We start from the raw sequence: 20,855 nt of genomic DNA, 5'->3' as shown, positions 1-20,855 counted from the left end.
ATTATTACAACAAGTGTTGATTGGAAAATTGTACATACCTCTAAGGTAAATATTGCACTCAATTTGTCGCGTTAACTTTATGCATCCATTTCAAAAGTGAGACAATGTGATAATGTATTGACAATGTTATATTAAATAATTATTTGTCATGAATACACTTTACTGAGTTTTCTTCAAGCCTCCATGGTGCTTGTGAATTTATTATATGTGTGCATGTGATATGTTCATCTAAAATCTTACAACCTTGGACCTTCTCCTGCAGAATGCAACATGTAATCTTAAAAATTCGTTCCCCCGTGCTGAGAAATTTGCAGCACCAACTCCCCCATCAAACAGTCTTTCTAAATCAAGCGCATCTGACCTTGTTGCTGCTCATCATCCACCCCGTGCAATCCGCACCGCCGCTCCATGTGGAAGATGAAGAAAACGTCCCTCAAGATACTCCAACTCCGAACACTCGGCATCAACAAGGCCTCTGCACGCACAAACAAGGAGCTCAAACTTCAGAAATATTAAAAAGCGTTTCCTTTACACCCCATCATCCCTTTTTTTCTCCCCCCTCCCCAGGCGCCCCTTCTCTTTCTTCACCCTACCAACCCTCCAAACAGAGATAACTTGTGGCTGACCCCAAAGTGACACTGTTTCCATTTTGTTTCTGATTAATCTTACCCATTGACAGTCTTTGTTAAACAACAAGGCGTGCCCCCTTCTTCTAAAGAGGGGGACGTTTTCATATCAGTTAGACGCGCTGACCCGCTCTTCACCCCGGACTTGGACTTCTGGACAACTGTGGATTCGGAGGGACCCCTAACATCTCCTTTCCTGTTTAAATTCAGGCCAAGGGAGCTCAAAAATAATCCTTCATTGTTCTGTCCTGCATATCGTGAAGTTGATATCGAGGCCTACAAAGTGAGAACGTAAAATAATCCCCAAAACATCGAGTGTGATTTAAAAAAAATGCTTTTGCAAGTGATGCGAGTCAAAGCGAGCTTTATTGTCCCCGACAAGTGAAGGTCCGATGCAGTAAAGATAAATCATCGTGACACTTTACTGTAAATTTAGATGATGAGTCAGGTACCGTGCAAATCGTGACAGATTGCAGGTGACTTGTGCGAGGTCTCTTGTCGAATTGGAATAAAAATAATAACATTCTGCAGCCATGCAGCCAGTATCAGGGATTTTAGAATAGAGTTGAAAATGGAGAACAGAATATATATTAAACATGAGAAATATTAATAGATTAAATTGATATATCTATCATAAAAATAAGTGTATTGTTGATTAGGACTAAAAATGTAAAATGTGGCAGCAATAGTATGTTTGATTTCAATATTGCAATTTTTACGAGTATACTATTTTATATTCACGTTTTTCATCTCTTTAGGCTTACAAAAATAGAACAAAAACAAATTGAATCAAATAAATAACAAGCAAACCGAAAAGATTAGGACGCATCAATATTTGGGGTTTTACATTTACACCATAAACTTTTTTTAAGATTCAAGATTGTCTTTATTCTCATCAACATAAAATGCCAATGAAATTTTCTTTGCATCCCCGGCGTACAGTGCTGACAAAGGAAGTCTAAAACAGAAGATAATACATCTCTCTATCTCTCTACATATAAAGGAAACGGCAATGTACATGTTTTTTCTTGTCAAATATTATGAAAAAAAACTATTTTCCCACTGCTACATTTTTTTATTCATTATGAACTACGCAAATGGGCTAAAAGTAAAGTCAGGTCAAAGTATACTCATATGTGCGGGTATATTTTGTTCTTTGTTATTGATGTTTGTACCTTTTTATTCCTTGAATGGATAAGTGGGGTCAAAGATGACCCCATGGGTTGCTATTCTTCAATATCTCTAACTAGATAAAGCGGTGATATTGTCATGATTCAGGTATTCCTCATTAAACATGTTTACGACATGATGCCATTAGTATTTTCATATTTTGCCCCACCATTTTCGACCCCACTCATTGTGTACTGATACGGCATGCATCCAAGGGTAGGGGGCTGACGCTAAGTCAACTCTCCAAAAAACAATTGTGGGTTTGGCGTCATATCTTCATAAGTTTTTTTTAAATACTTTTTCATCGAGGTAAGTCCCAACACTTTTTCACCTAAAAAATCAACCTAGTTTTCTTCATATTTACATTTTTTTGACACTTGTTTTATTAGATATCAAGCCAAAAGTCAAAAAACAACAACAACAAAAAAAACAAACAAATGTTGCGGGTTTGGTCTCCTCTATGTTGTATAATTATTTTACAATTTCTGAGAACCAACAAAACTTGGTATATAATGCATGTTAACCAAAAACAAAAGAATAATAGACAACATTTTGAGGGATTCGCTTTCTTTATTCTCTTTACTTTTGTTAACCTTTGGTTTATGATATCCTGACCAAAAAGTAGTGTAGTAGTAGTAGTATATATATATATATATATATATATATATATATATATATATATATATATATATATATATATATATATATATATATATATATATATGTGTGTGTGTGTGTTTGTGTGTGTGTGTGTGTGTGTGTGTGTGTGTGTTTGTGTGTGTGTATCAGGGTCCCCTGAAACTGCTTTTGTTTGTTGGATGCAATAATTAGTCAACTACATACTATTTTTTAAAAGCAGTCCTCTACTGGGTGCTACAGGTCCCTTAAACGCTTTAAAACAAACAGTTTCTTCCCCAGGGCTATCCTGACCCTAAACACGCGTAAAAAGCTGTGAAAATATATATCTTGCTAGTTATTTGGTCATTTTTCTGTTGCTGCTACGTTATTTTCATTGCACTGCTGCAGTGCATATTCCTTCACTTATTATAACTTAGCACAGTCTTCAAGCACTACTTTGTAAATATTTTTGCCTATTTACTCTGAGAGTTTAAAAAAAATCTTTGTTGTATCTTTAAAGTCTTTATTACAAGTTTACCCTAGAATGTTATGTCTTATCTCGTTTTATACAATGTTTCACAACGTTGATATCAATGACAACAAATACAATCCCCCATCCATTATCTGCACCGCTTATCCTCAGTAGGGTCGTGGTGGTGCTGGAGCCCATCCCACCTATCTTTGGGCAGTGGGCAGGGGACCCCCTGAACTGGTTTCCAGACAGTTGCAGGGCACACAGAGACAGACAATTCACTCGCTCATTCACACCTAGGGACCCGCCAATTAATCTGACATGCATGTTTATGGAATGTGGGAGGAAACCGGAGTGTCCGTATGAAACCCACGCAAGAACGGGGGGAACATGCAAACTCTACACAGGAAGGTTCGATCTCATGATCTCAGAACAGTGCCACACACGCGCTATCCACTGCCCTGCCGTGCTTCCCCCTATTCAATTCTATTCTACCCTATTTACTGTTTAAATTGGCGGTTCACAATGAATGTTTTCTTAGCAACATTTTTCAATTTTTCAATTTTTATGTAATAGTTTTGATTGAAATTTAAAAAAAACTATATATATATATATATATATATATATATATATATATATATATATATATATATATATATATATATATTCAACTAAAACTTATTTTTGTTTTCTTCAAGTCAATAATTTGCCCCTCTTGTGATATTTTAGTCAACTTATTTGAGTATATTTCAGTATGAAAGAGCAAAATCGCATATTGATAAAAATCAAATTCTGCGCTTTTGTGTGCTTCGAAAAATAACATCTGTCCTATTTTGCACCCCTAAAAGCGTCCCATTGACTGCATTCGGGCTAAATGATTTTTAAGGGGTGCAAGGGCTGCCGTTCGGGGGTGCAGGCCTTCCCATTACGCGGTGACCGGGTCGAGAGTATCAATCCTGAAAATGCAAATGTCCCACACTCCCCTCCCGTCCCCAAACATATCAAATGCAATTTATTCAAAGGAAATTCACCAATCAGGCGCGATAATAAAACGCCAGCTACTCAATCTTGTTGCACGTCTGGAATGGGGGGCCCCTAAAGCCTCCCGACGAGGGGTCACCGTGCATGCAGGGTTCACCTGGAGTGCACCCCGCAACATATGTAATTCAAAGCTATTCTGCCTTTTGTGCAGTCGAGTCAAGATCGCTATTATGAGGCTACAGGCATCAAGCTGATGACGGAGTCGACTCGCTGCTCAACTTTTGACCCCAATTTTTCCTCTCCTCTCTCCTGCTATCTCGCGACCCGTTCAGCCCCCCTAAACCCTGGAAAAAGAGAAATTCGAACAATCTCTACATGGAGCCTCATTTCCATCAATCTAATGAAGGGGGAAACATGTGCTATAGCGATGAGATGATTTTAAAGTCTTTTAGACGTTGGATTTTGACCTAAATTTGGGCTGGTCCCTTTTAGGGATGATTTAATCCGGGGGTCTAAAACTTAATTTATCCGAGTGCCGCTGGACTGGGCTGCATCAGGTTTTTCCACAAAAACTGCTCTGCTAAAAACAACCCCACTTTCTCAAATATATATTTTTTAACATATAATTAGATGTAAAAAAATAAACGTATTAAAACCAATAAGGAAATAAATCAAAGAAAAACAATCAATTATAATAAGGAGCATGGCAACGGACAGGAAAACCCTACAGAGAGTAATCAACACACCCCGGATAATCATCGGCTGCTCTCTGCTCAGCGTAGATGACAATGCCGGATTGCGAAAGCTAAGCCATCAACATTATAAAGATCTTTCCCCACACTGGCTACCACCTCTTTGACCTGTTGCCCTATGGTAGGTTACAGGTCCATCAAAACAAGGACTGACAGACTCAGGTACAGCTTCTCCCCCAGGGCCATCACCACCCTTAACGAGCGCACAAAATTGAAATCATTTCATGTCACTTATTTTTTTGTTGTTGTTGGTGCTGAATCTTATTGCACTAAACTGAGAAGATATACCTTGCGACTTGTTCAACCTAAAAACTGACCAAAATGACCCCAAAAACGATAGAAAAAGAACTAAAACATCCCCCAAAACATGCCCAGAAAATGACTGAAAAGTATTGAAAAAGTAATGAAACCGAATTAAATGGTATAAAAAAGTACTGAAAGCATGAAATAGAGATAAAAAGTATATAACAGTCGTAAAAAAAAGTACATCACTCAAAAGTATGAAAATGAACAAAAAGTAAGACCAAATACCTGATCGAAAAAAATGACCGGAAAACAAACCGAAAAACAGAAATCGACCGAAAATGACCAAAAAACGACCAAAAGAATGACTGAAAAGACTCATAAAAACTTCAGAAGAAATAACCAAAACCATGTTAACACTAACTGTTGTCATTTATATTTTATTTCCTACCACCAAGGGCACAAGCAATCAACTACGTCCCATTGCCTGCATGGTTGGGACGCCTGATTTATACTAAAAAACTTTGATTTGGATTCCAAGCAAAAATACATTAACTATATCACACCAATGTTATTTTTTATTTAAAAAGTCATAGGTCGACAAATTTGTATTTCTTTTATAAAATGGAATCCTTACTTAGAAGTTGTCGCCATGTCTGCCTGGCATCTTGCTACTACACTGTGCTCTTGGCCCTGGTTTTCTTTCGCATTACACAATACAGTGCCATCTATTGGTCCTATATTACACACTGGGGATTTAAAGAAATTCTACACAGTACTTAATGTCTTTTAGACGTTGCATTTTGACTTAAATTTGGTCTGCTCCGATTTAGAGATGATTTAATACAAAAATAATCATGGTAAACTGGGCTTCGTTTATCCCATTAAATATTGAACAAATGCAATAATAATACATTTTATTTCAAAGAGCATTTTAGGAAACCCAAAGTTTGGTCAAAAATGGTTGACTTTATGTGATCACTCTAGCGTTGAAAAATATAATAGTCACAAGTTATTCAACGCGTATGGTACCATGAGAATGTGGACAAAACAAGAGCTTTTTTTGTCTTCTTAATCGTCAAAAACAAACATCAGTCAGTGATTTAGAATCTGGTATCCATATCCTCACACAATGCAGAGGTCAGGCTCATCTCTGAAGAACCAGAGGAAACCTTTTATCATCAACAACGGCAACCAGATGATGAATCCGCTGTATCCAAATCAAATCAGGAGGCTTCTCTTCCTACTGGTATCCATGGAAATCAGAATCTGTTTCAGGTGGGGGAGCAAACCCCTACACAAAAACAGCCTGGTTATGGATGGGCACTGCCAGGCTATACTTGCCCAAGATAGACCACAGCAAGTGAAACTCCTATGACCTAGTTGGTTTAGAGATCAATGAACCGTGAACCCTCTCCTTACTGGACGCCTTTTAGATGTTGGATTTTGACCTAATTTGGTCGGGTATCTTTTAGAGATGATTTAGTTGAAAAATAAACGTTGTCAACTGGCCGGGGGTTCAACCCATTTAACATCGACCAAATGAAGTCAAGATATGATGGAAACATACTGTATGTTGGCCTGGAGGGGAATGGGTGCCACCAAGCTATACTTGCCCAAAACACCCCACAGGAAATGGTGCCCCTATAACCATATGCTTATAGGGATCCAACCAACCAACCATGGTTGACTTCTTATAATGGAGTCCAATAGTGCAAAAAATGGCCTCTGTTCAAGTCAATTTATATTGATGTGTATGGCCCTTAGTCAAATATCTCAAAGGGCTGCACTGATCACCAATACAACACCCCCAGATCTGAAACCAACATGAGGGAAAGGAAAACCTAAAAAAAACTCAGCATGAGGAAAATTAGGAAACCTTGGGGAAGTGGCTGCATATGTCACAAGTCACATTTTAATGTCTTGAAGAAGATCTCTTGAAGACTGAACCGGGGCATCTTTTTAACCTCTTTTTGAGCAGTTTTGCAGAACACGATGACATGCAAATGTAGTGGAGTGGTCACGTTACAAGATGTTTGGACTGGGCAAGATTATTCTCCAGGGCAAATTCCAAGGGGGCGGAAGAAGAACTGGGCACACAAAATTAGGGAATGGACTGTGTCAACTTTGCCACATCCCAAAATCAGACCAGGAACCATCAACAGTGGAGAAATCTGTCCAGAGTTGCGTCCTCATACAGTGGTGCCCCGACAACCCAGATAGTTAAGGGATCTGTGAACCGTGATTACACACAAATAAAAGCCGAGTGTTATCTTTCTAAATCATGGTTTTTGTCGCAATTTGCCTAAATTCAAGAGTATCCCTTTGATGTCAAACCCAAGAACTAGAAGAAAGTCGCTCCTGCACGTATCCTGACGGTGAACTTGGCCCTAAAGCGAGCTCTGCTGGTGGCTCGGAGAGGATGCAGATTCATCTTCGAGCTGGCTGACCTGCAAGTGAACCTTCCGGGCCTGGCATTCGTTTGACGTATGGGCCAAAGTTTTCATTTAGGAAAAAAGCAGAACGCTCCGATGCAAGTACCTTGTTTTATAGTCAATGGGTAATAAAGATGCATGCCGAGAAATGTGCAATATGCATCGGTCCTTTGGAGTTGATTGAAACGTGCAGGATGGAAAGAAGACAAGAAGGGGAAAAAATAATGATTTGATTTATGTGGAAATGTAATCAGAGTGAAAGTCTTATCGGAAATATTGATCAGGTTCGTTATAAAGCAAGCTTTATTAAAAAGAAAAATGTATCATAAAAACTGTTGGGTCAAAGCTAACCCGAAATGGGACAAATACCATATTTGGGTGTTTTGGCACAATTTTGCATAAAAATAAATCGAAATTACATATTTTGGTAAGGAGTCTAAACAAAATAAAAACAATCGTCTTTTCATTGGGTCAATTTACATTAAATATAGTACAAAAATAATTTGATATTTCATTCTTGATGTATTTTCAAATGTGGTTATCATTGAACAAAGAAAATGTAAAAGCCTATCGTTTTGAACGCCGAATTAATATATTCAACCCTTGTGTTGTCCTCATTTTAAGGACCATTCTTAAACTGTTTTATAAAGCTCACGTGGAAATTTGAATACAAAAAAATGAATTTCATTTCATCGATACACTTAGGACAAGTCTAACATATCGTTAGTACACCGAAAGATGGTGATATAATTTGCGGGATTTTTAACACCACGTTGGCGGGACACTTTGACCTGAAGACAAGGGGTAAGAAATAAAGTCATTTTATAATTAAGTATATTTGAATGTGCGTAAAAGTACAAACATTTCCCCACGTTTGGGTCAGCTTTCCCGACTTCAGAAAATAACTTTAGTGAGTTGTTTTCTCGCTAAACAACTCCTTCAACTAACTTTGTTTGAAGTCATTTTTAAAAATAGGATGCGTGTGCACAAACAATTATTATTTCAATAGTTCTTTTTTACCAAGGATCGAAAACACAACCAACTGATGTATGATCGTTTTTTTACCTTTTTTACTTTTACAGAATTTTTACGAAAAGTCACTTTCCTTTTTTGCGTGACCAACCATTTTAAAAGGGGGTTCATTTGACCCAGTTTTGACTGCATTTGATCGCAGGTAATAGTGAAACCAAGAAAATGGACCTTGTTTTGTATTTGAACGAAGAAATCGTGTCGAAATTTGTTTGTGTAATCTTCAAATCCTTTTTATTATACTTGTTTATCAGTTTCAGCCCAATTCGATCAATGTTAATATTATAGATAAAGAGAAGAGAGGTGTGTTTTTTGGATTCAAACGAATAAAATCGGATTTAAATACAGTACAGTGTGTGGTGTTCTAATTGTATTTATGTGTTATCTATTTTATTTTATTTTCTATCTATTTGATTTTAGTTTTTGTGGTTTGTTCCTGGGGTTTTGTATTTAAAAAAATCTTTGGTTTGTTCTGAAATGATTCTGAAAGGAATCTTCTGCAAGTTGCAGTATTGTTTTTAAATAAATATGATGTATTTCTCGCTTATATTCTCAAAACTCTACCCCGACTTTTTTTAGATTCCAATACGGCTTGTTGGGAACACCGTTTTACTGTACTTGTTTTTATCTGTGTCTATCAATGTATTTACTTTTATTACTGCTATTGCAGTCTTTTATTCTGTATAAAGCGACCTTGGGGGTCATGAAAGCCGCTTAGAAATAAAATGTATTATTTTGAATTCTCGGACTTTGTGTAGTGTTGCAATAAAATGCTAACATATAAGCATGATTCAAAAGGTCAGCACTAAAAATACATCGATTCAATTTTGAAAGGCTGATCGTCTTCCCACAGACGTCCCAAAAACTTTTTATTCCGTTTGATAAAAGCGACCTATAGCAATTATGCTAACGATGTGTTAGCACATGTGCAGAACAAGCAAACCAAGACCAAGCTGGCATATTCTTCCATTGTTAGCCCCCCAGAATAGCGTCTGCATTTCCCCTGTCGCCACAAAGCGAGAGTGACTTTTTCCCAAAAGGGATTTTGATAGGGGGGGTCATTTGAACTTTTCAACCCCGCACCCAAAATGCGACTGACACAAAACGGAATTCCTCTTCTAACATGCAAGTGTTTGTCCCCGACTTGTGTTTACTTGACACTGTTTACAGCAAACTTCCCCTAAAAGTCATTTCGGGGTCCTGCAAATCCTCTGATGTGATCGAATTTGGAAGGAGAAAAAAATGTACACATCCTCTCGTGGGTGGAAATGGACGCGGGGCTAATTATCCAACATGCAAAAATGGATTATGAGTCGCGCCCCAGATGGAGGCAAACGAGTTTTACGCGGGGAAGGAAGCAATTAAATGACCATGAGCCGGACCCAACCCAACATCTGCCTGGACCAGAATCTAACCCGGCACCGCTGACAAATTAGCCTAATAGACTAATTGGGGGGAACAATGAGACGATTCAACACAGGCTCGCTTGTTCTTGCAAACTCACCCAGCACGTCCGGTTCGGTTCGGTCCAAACGTTTCTGCGTACTGGTCAGCTACTCCAAGGGCTGCAAAAGGCAGACTCAGACTAAGCTGTGTCCTCTGCGCGATTATATGTTATGTGCAATATACTGTCAACTCCCCAAAACCATAAAACTTACTTTAATGGCCACCACGTGACCGTTTATGGCCGGCGAGCCTATCTGGACGCGCCGTGGAAGATTTTTACGAGCTAATTCATAGACAAAACACCCCCCACCAGTTCGTTTAGCACCCAAATGTCGAACACACAAGAAAAAGGGGGTCATAAAGTTTACAACCCCAAAAAGGCACCACTTGAAAGTATTTGTGTGACAGTGTGTGCTGACGCAGGACGCAAAACGCATGGTGAGTAAGAACAATAAGAGATATAAGGTAAACTAATCCCGATTTCAGAAAATTATGTATCTTAATAAAAGTAGACCAACGACTTCAGTTCCAGTAAAAAGTTTATTGTAGATATAATGAACAGCAACAATACAGACTTCCAGTCTTCAAAAAATGTTTTTCAACCCCCCAAAAAATCATTTACAAATACAATGCACAGTTATACTTTACACTTGGTGGACTTTGGGCTTTTTTTCTTGCAATTTTACATCACACAAATAAATACAATACACTTCATATACTGCAGACACAAGGAAACTGAGCAAAACAACTTGGAGGGGACATCGAGTGCATTTGCTTTTTAATAGGTAGTATTTTCTCCCTCGTTTTCCTTTTTAGGACAAGAAATAATTTAAAACAACATTTATGGAGTCGTTTTCTCTAATTCTACACAACTGTACATGAAAAAGTCTGATGATGTCACTTTTCTTTTGGTCTCACTCCTTATTAAGGGTGATGATGATGAAGGCTAAGGGTGAGAGGGTTATGATCAAGGCCTGTAGCCACCTGCAGCCATGCTCATGCTCTTCAGCTTGTTATCCTTCTTCCACTTCATTCTTCGGTTCTGGAACCAGATTTTAATTTGTCTCTCAGAGAGGCACAAGGCGTGTGCGATCTCAATCCGCCTCCTACGGGTCAGGTAGCGGTTGAAGTGGAACTCCTTCTCCAGCTCCAGGGTCTGATACCGGGTGTAGGCGGTACGGGCTCGTTTGCCCTCCGGTCCGGATAAATCTGGTACAGAGACAAAATAAAAGAAAAATGAGGATTAGAAGGATATGGTTCGATGGTTTTAATGGGTTTCATATGCTTTTTAATCGCTTTACAATTATGTGTATACCTCCTATATTTTTTTCATAGAATATGAATAAAACGGAGTCATTTTTATAATAAGACAATCCTGGCCGTCTTTTATCATATTTTCTCTTCATAGTCGTTAGGACATGTTTGCTCAGGAGTGCCATGTCTAATCTCGTTGAATACGGTCTTTCAAAACGTTGATGTCAATTACGATAAAGACAATTTAACTCAATACGTACGTATTGTTTATAAAATAATATGTACAGTATGGTTAGTTCCAATATTATATACACTTTATACTATTCTTATCATTATATAATTGTTCTAAAACGTTGTTGTTTTTTAAAAAATATTTGTATTAATTTCTTTTATAACATGTAAATTACGTGGTCAGTTGTCAGTCGCCGTATATATATATATATATATATATATATATATATATATATATATATATATATATATATATCATTTTTGAGTAATCATTACACAGTTTGTGTCAGACAGCGGCCCAAAACTTTTACTTGGCTAAATTAGAGTTCACATTAGGGTTTGTTTGAAAATATATAAAAGATATATATGTATGCATGCACTTCTGGTTAGGATAAAGTGGAGGCAAAAAGAACGTGAATTGGTGGTGATCCAAATATTTTGCCTTGAGTTGAAGTTTTTAATCACGAAGAATGTATAATGATGATTGTTACACAATGAAATTTTGCTTTTACTCACCAGGAAGATATTTTATTTATTGATTATTGCCACAACATGTGGACAAATGTTTTTGTAAAGAAGAACTAGGTAGGGATCAAAATATATTGTGTTTATTTGATATTTTCAATCACTAAAAGGATTATAAATTATAATGAGAATTGTTATTCGATTATATTTTGCTCTTGATAAATAGTTATCGTTTTATGGTCTATCATATTGACAACACTAGTCTGTTTAATACAAAATGTCTGGAAAACAAAAATCACATGTTTTGGCCCCCAAAATCTTACCTACCCAATACTTCGATATTCAAGAAAGATTCAAGATTGTTTTTATTGTCATTCGCATGAAATTGACAACGACATTTCTTTGGACCCCGGTTACACAATTTTGATAAAAAGTTTAAAAATATGAAACAATAAAAAAATGAATATGTATATACTACTTTAATAATTAAACTCAACATAAAATAAAGTTGCGATCTCAGGGTTGATTCAAAGGCAAAACACGGGGAAAATCAACACAACTAGTACGTGCATTTTCGGTTCCAAATTAAGCTTATTTTGACTTTGTAACGCATTCATATGCATAAAGATACATAAACCGCTAAATTTTCGAATGGGGCTTTTGCTGAGACTGTCATAACGAGATGATTTTGAGAGTGCAACTTTATAACGCATTTATAAGCATGAAAGTATATAGTTGAAGAATTCATATGGTCCTGACTTTTCAATTGTTGCTTTTGCTTAGACTGTCATCACGAAAAATCAACTTTACCGTGACTTATGTGCAGTTTCCGCATCCACGGATATATCTGAGGCTGGGCCGGGTCGCCGGGGTTCTGAGGCGTCCCAGGCGAACTCCCCGTGGGTTTTTCCTCGTCCATTGGAGACCCCTTGGGTGCGCAATCCCGACCGTGCATCAGAGAAACGCCCCCGCCAGACCCAGAGCACGGACTGAGCGAGTTTTTCCCTCCTCGGTGCTGTTGGTTCCGAGATTCTTGGCCTTGCACGGCCGCAGAGGACGTGCACGGGTTCGGGTCAGGTTGTGGGGACAGAGCAGAATTGGAACCACTGGCGACCGGTTGCGTGTACCTGAGCGGTTCTGCAGTCGGAGTTGCAGCCGCCGAGTGATTCGGGGAGAAAGCAGCTGCGGTTCGACCGACTGTCAGGTCCATCCCGTTGTAGCCATAACCGAACCTCCCCGAATGCATGGCGGAGGAGTCTCTATATTGCTCGTCGGTCGAACTCTGCTCGCCATAATTATGCAACTGGAAGTCCGCGCCATTGGGATAGCGACCGCAGAATGAGTTCACAAAATAAGAGCTCATTTGTTGACAATTCCTCCACTGGCTTCGCCGCGTATTATTTTGGGGATTGCAAAAGAGAAGAAAAGAATAGAAAGCGAGGCGCGCTTGATTTGTGGCTCTTGCGCTTCAGCGCGTCCTGTAGCAGCCCCCTTGCACAATTTATGATGAATTATGGAAATGAGCGCGGGCCCGTGGACTTGATTCTCGGTTACGTAGGCACCCAAATATGGGGTACGAAAGAGTATCACGTGCTTTTGTTGACCAGTCGTAAATCCTGCTCGGTGACCTCCGGAGGTAAACTCGCGCAGGGTGGGGGCGAGGAGGGACTCAAGGAGGACTCCGGATCGCAGGTTCTAACTTTTTCTTGTCCTCTAGCGCCATCGTACGGCGGGACTAACGCACTAACGTTCGACTGATGGGGTCATCTGCGGGTTAACGACCATTGCGGCAAAAAAAAAAAATGCAAAGTGCTCGCTTGGAAACAACACCAGGAGGCGAGAATCGCTGCAACCAGAGGCTTGCTTGCAGACAATAAAACCATGCATGTAAAGGGATAAAATATTTGTTTTTGCATAATGTGAAATTAATGCACAAATCCAACGTGTGAATAATGCGTAGTTTGGACCCTACAAAACGCAATTTTGTCCCATTTTATTCTTTAACTTTTTCATATATTTCATCATCAAGCTTGCATCACAATAAAACCAAAATAATGAATAATGCAATTAATGACAAATTTATTGTTGCTGCTGATATTATTTGCACTATACTATTCATTTCACCAATGCAATGATGCACTGTTCCTTATTTTTTTGCTTTTGAATTTGCTTTTTGGCTTTCTTTCTTGTTCTGACCTTTTTTCAAACGAAAGAATTGCAGAGTTGGGGAACATCTACTATCCAATCAAGTCATTTTCAAATTCCAGTATTCATTTTTCGGTCCTTCGTTTTTCCATAGTACAGTACTCTTTCACATTTGTCCTTGAATTGAGTCTACTGTATTTTTATTCGAAATGACACAAAAAATTCCTCCACAGCAATATTTTTTTGATCGATTACCCCACAAAAGCTAATTTTACTGATGATTTTCTTTTTAGATATTTTCACTTTTCCTATATGAAATAGTTGTAAATCATTTTATTGCAAATATTTGTTTAAAATATGTAACCTTATATGTCGTGGTTTATAGTCACAGCCATAAAACATTATATCCAATCGATTATGACCTAATACTATCACATTACATCGAACATGAAGGTAACTCCTTGTGTATAATACAGATTAAAACATAAAGGTAACTTGTTTACATATCGCTACGTTATCATAATCAGTTTAGCTTATATAACTGTAATAAAGGGACGCTTATCTTACAGAATGGTAAAAGAAGTAGGTAATGTATTTGAGATAATTAAAATGTGTAAAAATGAATACATATATGCCGTCCTTTGATACTCATCTCTCATCTCATCTCATTAGCTGCACCGCTTATCCTCAGTAGGGTCGCAGGGGTGCTGTAGCCCATCCCAGCAATCATCGGGCAGTGGGCAAGGGACACCCTGAACTGGTTGCCAGCCAATCGCAGGGCACACAGGGACAGACAACTCACTCGCTCATTCACACCTAGGGACAATTTGGACCAGCCAATTTACCTGACATGCATGTTTTTGGAATGTGGGAGGAAACCGGAGTGCCCGGAGCAAACCCACGCGAGCACGGGGAGAACATACAAACTCCGCACAGGAAGTCCGGTAACTGAATTTGAACCCACACAGGAGGTTCCCAAGACCTTAGAACTGTGCCGCACACGCGCTAACCACTGCTTCGCCGTACTGCCCCCCTTTGATACGATTTGTGATTTAAGGCCGTACAAATGAATATGACTTGACTTGAATAAATAAATCAACTGGAGGGAGAGAAAACCACGAGACACAAACATCCTATTTTTCAGTACACCAAAAGTACCAAGATTGCTGCCTTATTTCTAGTAAGTAACTCGTAACTGCGTTTGATAACAGTATCGCCACTTTTTGTGTCAGTCAAACGACATGGAACTAAAAACTAGAATATTAATTTTTGTTTTGGTTAGAATAAAAATTAGCTTCATTAAGTGCGATTTGAAAATTATTAGCACTTTAATGTTTTTAGGGAAAGCAGATAAACCACAACCCTCTACAATGGGCTACTAAAATGATTCATGCAAATGCTTCACGAATTATGAATTTCAAATTTCCTATTATTTGGTTAGTGTGAAATAATACTACTATTGTGGAAATTGTAATGATGGTAAAGCATAATTGGCCTAAAATGCTGTTTATCTGATCTATATTTACATGGGAATGCTATGCAACAGTCGTTTTGGCACTGGTATCGGCCAGGGAAAGTGGTATAGAACATGTTTATTATCCAACAAGGGATGATTTTGGATTGTCTTGTGCAAATAACGGGTTTGTATGAGTCTACAACAATTGTACTATGTTTTAAAAAAACCATATCTGTTTTTTCTTCCTCAAAACGTTTTAATAAAATTACATGTCTTTGTTTTTCTATCCATACCCTCAATCCATTAAATATTCTCCCAAAAACGTCTCTGTTACACGGGAGGCGTCCAAACTAAACCTGTTCCCCCAAAATGTTTCAATGGCATTGAATATCTTTGCAGTATTTTTCCACTAATCCTTTGAATCCATTTGCTGCTCCTCCAAAACATCTCTGTTACACAGGAAGCGTCCAAGCAGGACACAAAATCAAAAGCCTGCATTGCAGGGCAGCAACTCGTTTTGGTCCCATGCAGACTTGAGGAATTTTTATGGCACCCTTCCCTCTTTTGTCAGCTTGTAAAGTGACTCGGGGGTTCCCGCTGCCTTCACCTCTCACTTTTTTTCTTTAAACGTAGAAAATGTAACATGTGCACGAGCCCAAAACACTCCCACCGAAAAGGATCCAGCACCCTCTTTATAAACACACTATTTTTTTATGCAGATGCATTAAAATCTAGAAAAGAAAGACCTTGATTCGTCAGTTTCCTAGTCCCTCTGATTTATGGCGGGCCAATGGCAACAAGGTTCCCACGAAACCATTTCCCCACAAGTCGAGACAAGGACACACCCACGAGCCAAACATGGGCCAAAGAGGGAAAAAAGCAGTGGTCGAGGGGGGGAGAAGCAACAACAAGGCATTCCACAGACACCATTGCGAATAGATAAAAATAGAAATAATTACATTGCATTACTCTATGTTGCCCTAACACAATTTAGGCCAGTCTGTACAAGCACTGCATTGGAAATATATTTGCCTCTTTGTCTATTTCGCGTATTCTTATTTTCTCTTTTAAGCCTTTACATGTTCATCCTGGTGTCTAATCTCATTGTGGACAACTTAAACTTTGTTCTAATCAATGAAAATAAAGACTATTCTATCATTTTTCTTTTATTTTCTTTTCTAATTATTTAGTCAATAAAATTACTGATTAATAAAGTTAGTAAATACAGTTTGTAAATTGATTTTTTTGGGGAGAAAATTTTAAAAATGTCAATGGTTTCCGTACAAATGCGTAATATTTACCACCATAACTACTACGATGGGCCAGTTTATAACAACTACTTAGCAAATGTTCCCTCTCTACTCTAAAAATGTTTATCCAAGTATCTTATTTCATGTTTTTCCTGGAGTGCCACATATAGTCTCGTTATTAACAATGTAAACTACGCTGTAATCCATGTCAGTACAATCTATTCTATTCTATATGCACAGGTTTTGCGTGCACATACATTTTAGTCATTTTGGAACAGTACATTTACTTATCCATCCTATTTTTCTCATCAAATTTGTATCTTTGGGATTTTAATTACACGTTTACCCTGGAATGCCACGTCAAATCTCGTTGTAAACAAGGCATACTACGTTGTAATCAATGATTATAGGGGCATATGCATTCTATTCTATTCTACAGCTCCAAACATGTTTTTTGATGGGGGGGTCAAACATTTTGGGTTTCCGACCCCTGTTTTGTTCCAATCTAAACTAGATTTGTTTTATTTAATTTGCAAAATTCACATTTAAATTATGTAAATTAATCGTGAATTGTAAAGCAACTGTGCATTATTACACTGATGTAAAATTGACCATTTATCATAATGTAAAATAATATATAGTAGAATTGTCGTTATTGTCATGAATATCAATGAAACGCAGTATGCAACGATATTGGACATTGCAATTTAGAGTAAAACATGTAATGAAAATGCATAAAAGACTATGAGGATAAATAGTCATACAAATAATTCCAATGTAGTGTTTGGAAAACTGGCCTATGTTTACATAATAATGCAATAAAAAAGAATAGTGCATTGTAACAATAGTGCAATGAGTATAAATGCAATAACATTTAGCAGCAGTAATTGAATATACAGTATATATATATATATATATATATATATATATATATATATATATATATATATATATACATATATATATATATATCCCCAGTTTCGTGCAATAGTATTTTTTCACAGTTTTATTCAACAAAAAAGGGAAAAAAAAACAAAATTGTCGCAAGGTAAAAGCCTTACTTGAGTGTATTTTATACTGGTAACAGTATTTTTTTGTCCATATTTACAAAGGATATTCCTGATAAAATTTGCACTGCACCAAGTAAACAAATAAATCACTTGAAAAAATTGACACGCATGCGCACAGAGCTCCTAACATCAAAAGCATTTTTCCTACCCTGCAATAACAATCTTTCTTTTTTTTCCCTGGGCGGACATTTTGAGACGAGTACTGCACGCAATTACAGTGCACGGCCACAAGGGAGTGACAAAAGCGATGCTGCTGCTTGTAATTCAACAATTGCGGCTCAAGCCCAACCCAGTTTTCAATGCAACGACAAATAAGCAAGCACAAATAGACATTCAGCACACTGAAGACTTGTTTTCTGGGTAATATTGTATCAATTATTATTTGTCAACAGTAGCAAAAGCACCAAAATGACAACAGGAGTATTAAATAGAATCAGCAAAAATATAGGATCCGTCTTACCTGTCATAGAAGGTGGATGCAAAATTTGACAGGGGAGTCGGAGTGATGTCCTTGAACGCATCTTCCCAAAAGCATCCAGTCAGGGAAAGGACAAATGCGGGTAAAACCCCTCTAATATGATAATAAAAATCGATATAAGAAAGGCTGAATGTTAAAAAAGAGCGACAGCGGTGAAAAGATCCGCGCGTGAGCTGCGTAGCCCGTTTAATGAAAGGCTGCTCTATTCCTCGATTGGAAATTACATATAAAAAGTTCATGTTCACTGCTCCTGGCCACGTGACTGGGGGCGACCAATGAGAAGGCAAGCCTGGTCGTAAAGCCTGAGAGCCGCGTTGTAAATTTTCATAAACAACAAGGGATTTATGACCCTTGCTGGAGGGAAGGAGAGAGAGAGAAGGGGGAGAAAAAAGAAAGGAGAGAAGAGGGGAGTACAAAGGAAAAGGCAGGGGGGAATGGGCAGGTCAACAACAGGCGCCATCTTAGGGAAGGCAGAGTTCAACAGTAAATTCTGCTTGCCTCGTCTCGCATGTTCATACTTTGCATTCCCTCCAGGAGGAATGTTGGCCTGGAAGTGTTTTTTTTTTTCATCTTACGTCGTTTTATAAACACACTTGTGGAGTAAAAAACAAAACAAAATAAAATACACAAATGATAATAGTCGTAAATCAAACCACATCAATGTGTTTTTAGCCCACACATCCTTAAAGCATATCTAGTCATATATTTTAATTAAAAATAATATCGGTAAAAAGTGATACTCTAGATTCAATACGTAGTAATTATTTATACCCGCATTTGGTTGAATATCATGCAAAACAATATTGTTATAAAAATGTTATTCACGTTATTCACGTGTGCATATATATACATATATATATATACATATATATATATATATATATATATATATATATATATATATATATATATATATATATATATATATATATATATATATATATATGTATATATATATATATATATATATATATATACATATGTATACCTGTATGCATATAAAATATAGCAAATATATACATGTGTGTGTGCGTGTTTTGACTCTATCGATCATCGATTAGCGATTGTAATCAGTATTTAACAAGCACACGTTTCTAAATGGGAGTAATTTGATATATTGATGTCATGTTTAGTGTTTTATCTGCTGCCTAATTTGCTTTTTTAATTGTGACTCTCTAAATTGTGCTCAAAAGTGAATTATTCCCCTTTGAATTTGATAGTTTTTGTAATAAATTCGTTTTAATTAAATTGTCTTTTTTGACATTGATATCAACGTTGTCAAACATTGCATGCAACGAGATTAGACATGGTGCTTCAGGGTAAAACATTTTATAGAATTTAAAAAGAAAAATAAGGTGAGAGACATGCCTGGTTATACAGACACAAATAATTACAAACTAGAAACTGTTATAATAATAGTGGAATGAAATGTTTGCAAAAATGTTAAAAATAATATGGTGTTTTTTCACTAACATATTGATACGTTGAGGAACGTTTAATGTCTTATTTGTTGCCTAATTTGCATATTTTAGTTGTGAATCTCAAAATGGCAGTCAAATGTAAATTACTTCCATTTGATTTTTTATATTTTTTGATTGATCAAGTTTGCCTAAAACTGTGTATTAGTTTGGTATATTGTTTGTTTGCTTGAGGCTATTTATCAAGGCGCAGCACAGAAAAACAACATCAATAACTAATTAATTGATATCTATAGCACTTTTCAGACGCCAAAATGCATTTCAAAGTCCTGCACTGTATAAAACATTCAATGTATAATAAGATGAAAACAATATATTTGCACACAAAAAACGGTATGTGATATATAATATTTAATGTTTCATTTGACGCCTAATTTGGATTTTTCATACGGGCATTCTTGAAATGGCGCTGAAAACCATGTTAATTACCTATTAGTGTAATCATTTAACTCGCTTGAAATGTTGAAATAGTACTGTGTAGTTCATTACTTTTAATTAATATTACCACTTTAATTATTCTTGATTCATGTTGTGCTTGTCTTGTCTTTCAGTTTTGGCCTCCAGACAAACTTCATACTGAAAATGGCTTTTTGACTTCCTGGACTCAGAAAAAAAAACATTTCTCCATCTGTTATTTGTTGCGTTTAATCCCGTTTGGATTTTGAAGCTTTGTATCTGCAGACAAAATGCACGAGTTGAACTGTATCTCGTTTTTATTAAGACGATAAAAACAGGAAGTAAAAACATTCAACTTGTCCTATTTTATTTGTAATGTACATCCACACAATGTCGAAACGCAATTAAATATTCATGAACATGATAGATTGAAAACCGGTAGAAAGGTGTTGAGAAATACAAGCATTGATTTTTGGTTCAATTAGCAAAGTGGTCGGAAACCACCGATCCGCGGACCAGTGCCAAGCCGTGGGTCTTTTGGTGCAGGGCCTCACAGAAAATAAATGAATGAATGTATGAATGTTTGAGTATTCATTTATTTTATTTTGCTCACACTGAATTGAACTATATTGTCATATGAAAGTTCTGAAACATGGTATGCAATGAGATTAGACATGGCACTCCCAGATAAATATGTACAAAAGACTTTAAAGCACATGTGTCAAACAGGCGGCCCGCGGGCCAGATCAGGCCCACTAAGGGATTGAATCCGGCCCGCGAGACAACACTCAGAGAAGCGCAAGAGAAAAACGAGCTGCAGGTTGAAATATGTCAACTCGACGTTGCCAAAGAAAGGTGCC

The 20,855-nt window shown here is 37.3% G+C and overlaps 2 protein-coding genes across 4 annotated transcripts in view; both read right to left on the bottom strand.

Moving 5' to 3' along the window:
* Nucleotides 1-18,314, bottom strand: part of hoxa3a (homeobox A3a) — a 42,216-nt gene extending 23,902 nt beyond the window's left edge. Inside the window, exons 1-2 of one of the 3 annotated variants that reach the window (XM_088329478.1) lie at nucleotides 18,104-18,314; nucleotides 362-475 (exon numbers count right to left, since the gene is read on the bottom strand). The gene's annotated coding sequence lies outside the window, so the exon portion shown is untranslated. Of the gene's footprint in view, nucleotides 1-361; nucleotides 476-9,830; nucleotides 9,903-18,103 lie in introns of those variants that run through there. The other 2 variants (XM_088329479.1, XM_088329481.1) reach the window with 2 other exon arrangements.
* hoxa5a (homeobox A5a) lies at nucleotides 10,365-13,233 on the bottom strand. The gene is made up of 2 exons (XM_088329484.1): nucleotides 12,533-13,233; nucleotides 10,365-10,981 (listed from the first exon to the last, which is right to left on the bottom strand). The coding sequence occupies exons 1-2, from the start codon at nucleotides 13,083-13,085 to the stop codon at nucleotides 10,740-10,742; spliced, it is 795 nt and encodes a 264-aa protein (XP_088185610.1). The 5' UTR covers nucleotides 13,086-13,233; the 3' UTR covers nucleotides 10,365-10,739.
* Nucleotides 18,315-20,855: the final 2,541 nt, after the last annotated feature.

Source organism: Urocampus carinirostris, chromosome 2 (genome assembly GCF_059441175.1).
Source record: "Urocampus carinirostris isolate Australia breed hairy pipefish chromosome 2, RoL_Ucar_1.0, whole genome shotgun sequence".
Lineage (NCBI taxonomy): Eukaryota > Metazoa > Chordata > Actinopteri > Syngnathiformes > Syngnathidae > Urocampus > Urocampus carinirostris.
This window is presented reverse-complemented; position numbering and strand designations above follow the sequence as displayed.

What these genes read in the sequence shown, in the direction of transcription:
- hoxa5a (XM_088329484.1), bottom strand. Translation starts at nt 13,085, where the DNA reads ATGAGCTCTTATTTTGTGAACTCATTCTGCGGTCGCTATCCCAATGGC. An exon ending in GAAACTGCACATAAGTCACG is followed by an intron (nt 10,982 to 12,532) that starts GTAAAGTTGATT and finishes TCTCTGTACCAG; the next exon opens with ATTTATCCGGACCGGAGGGC.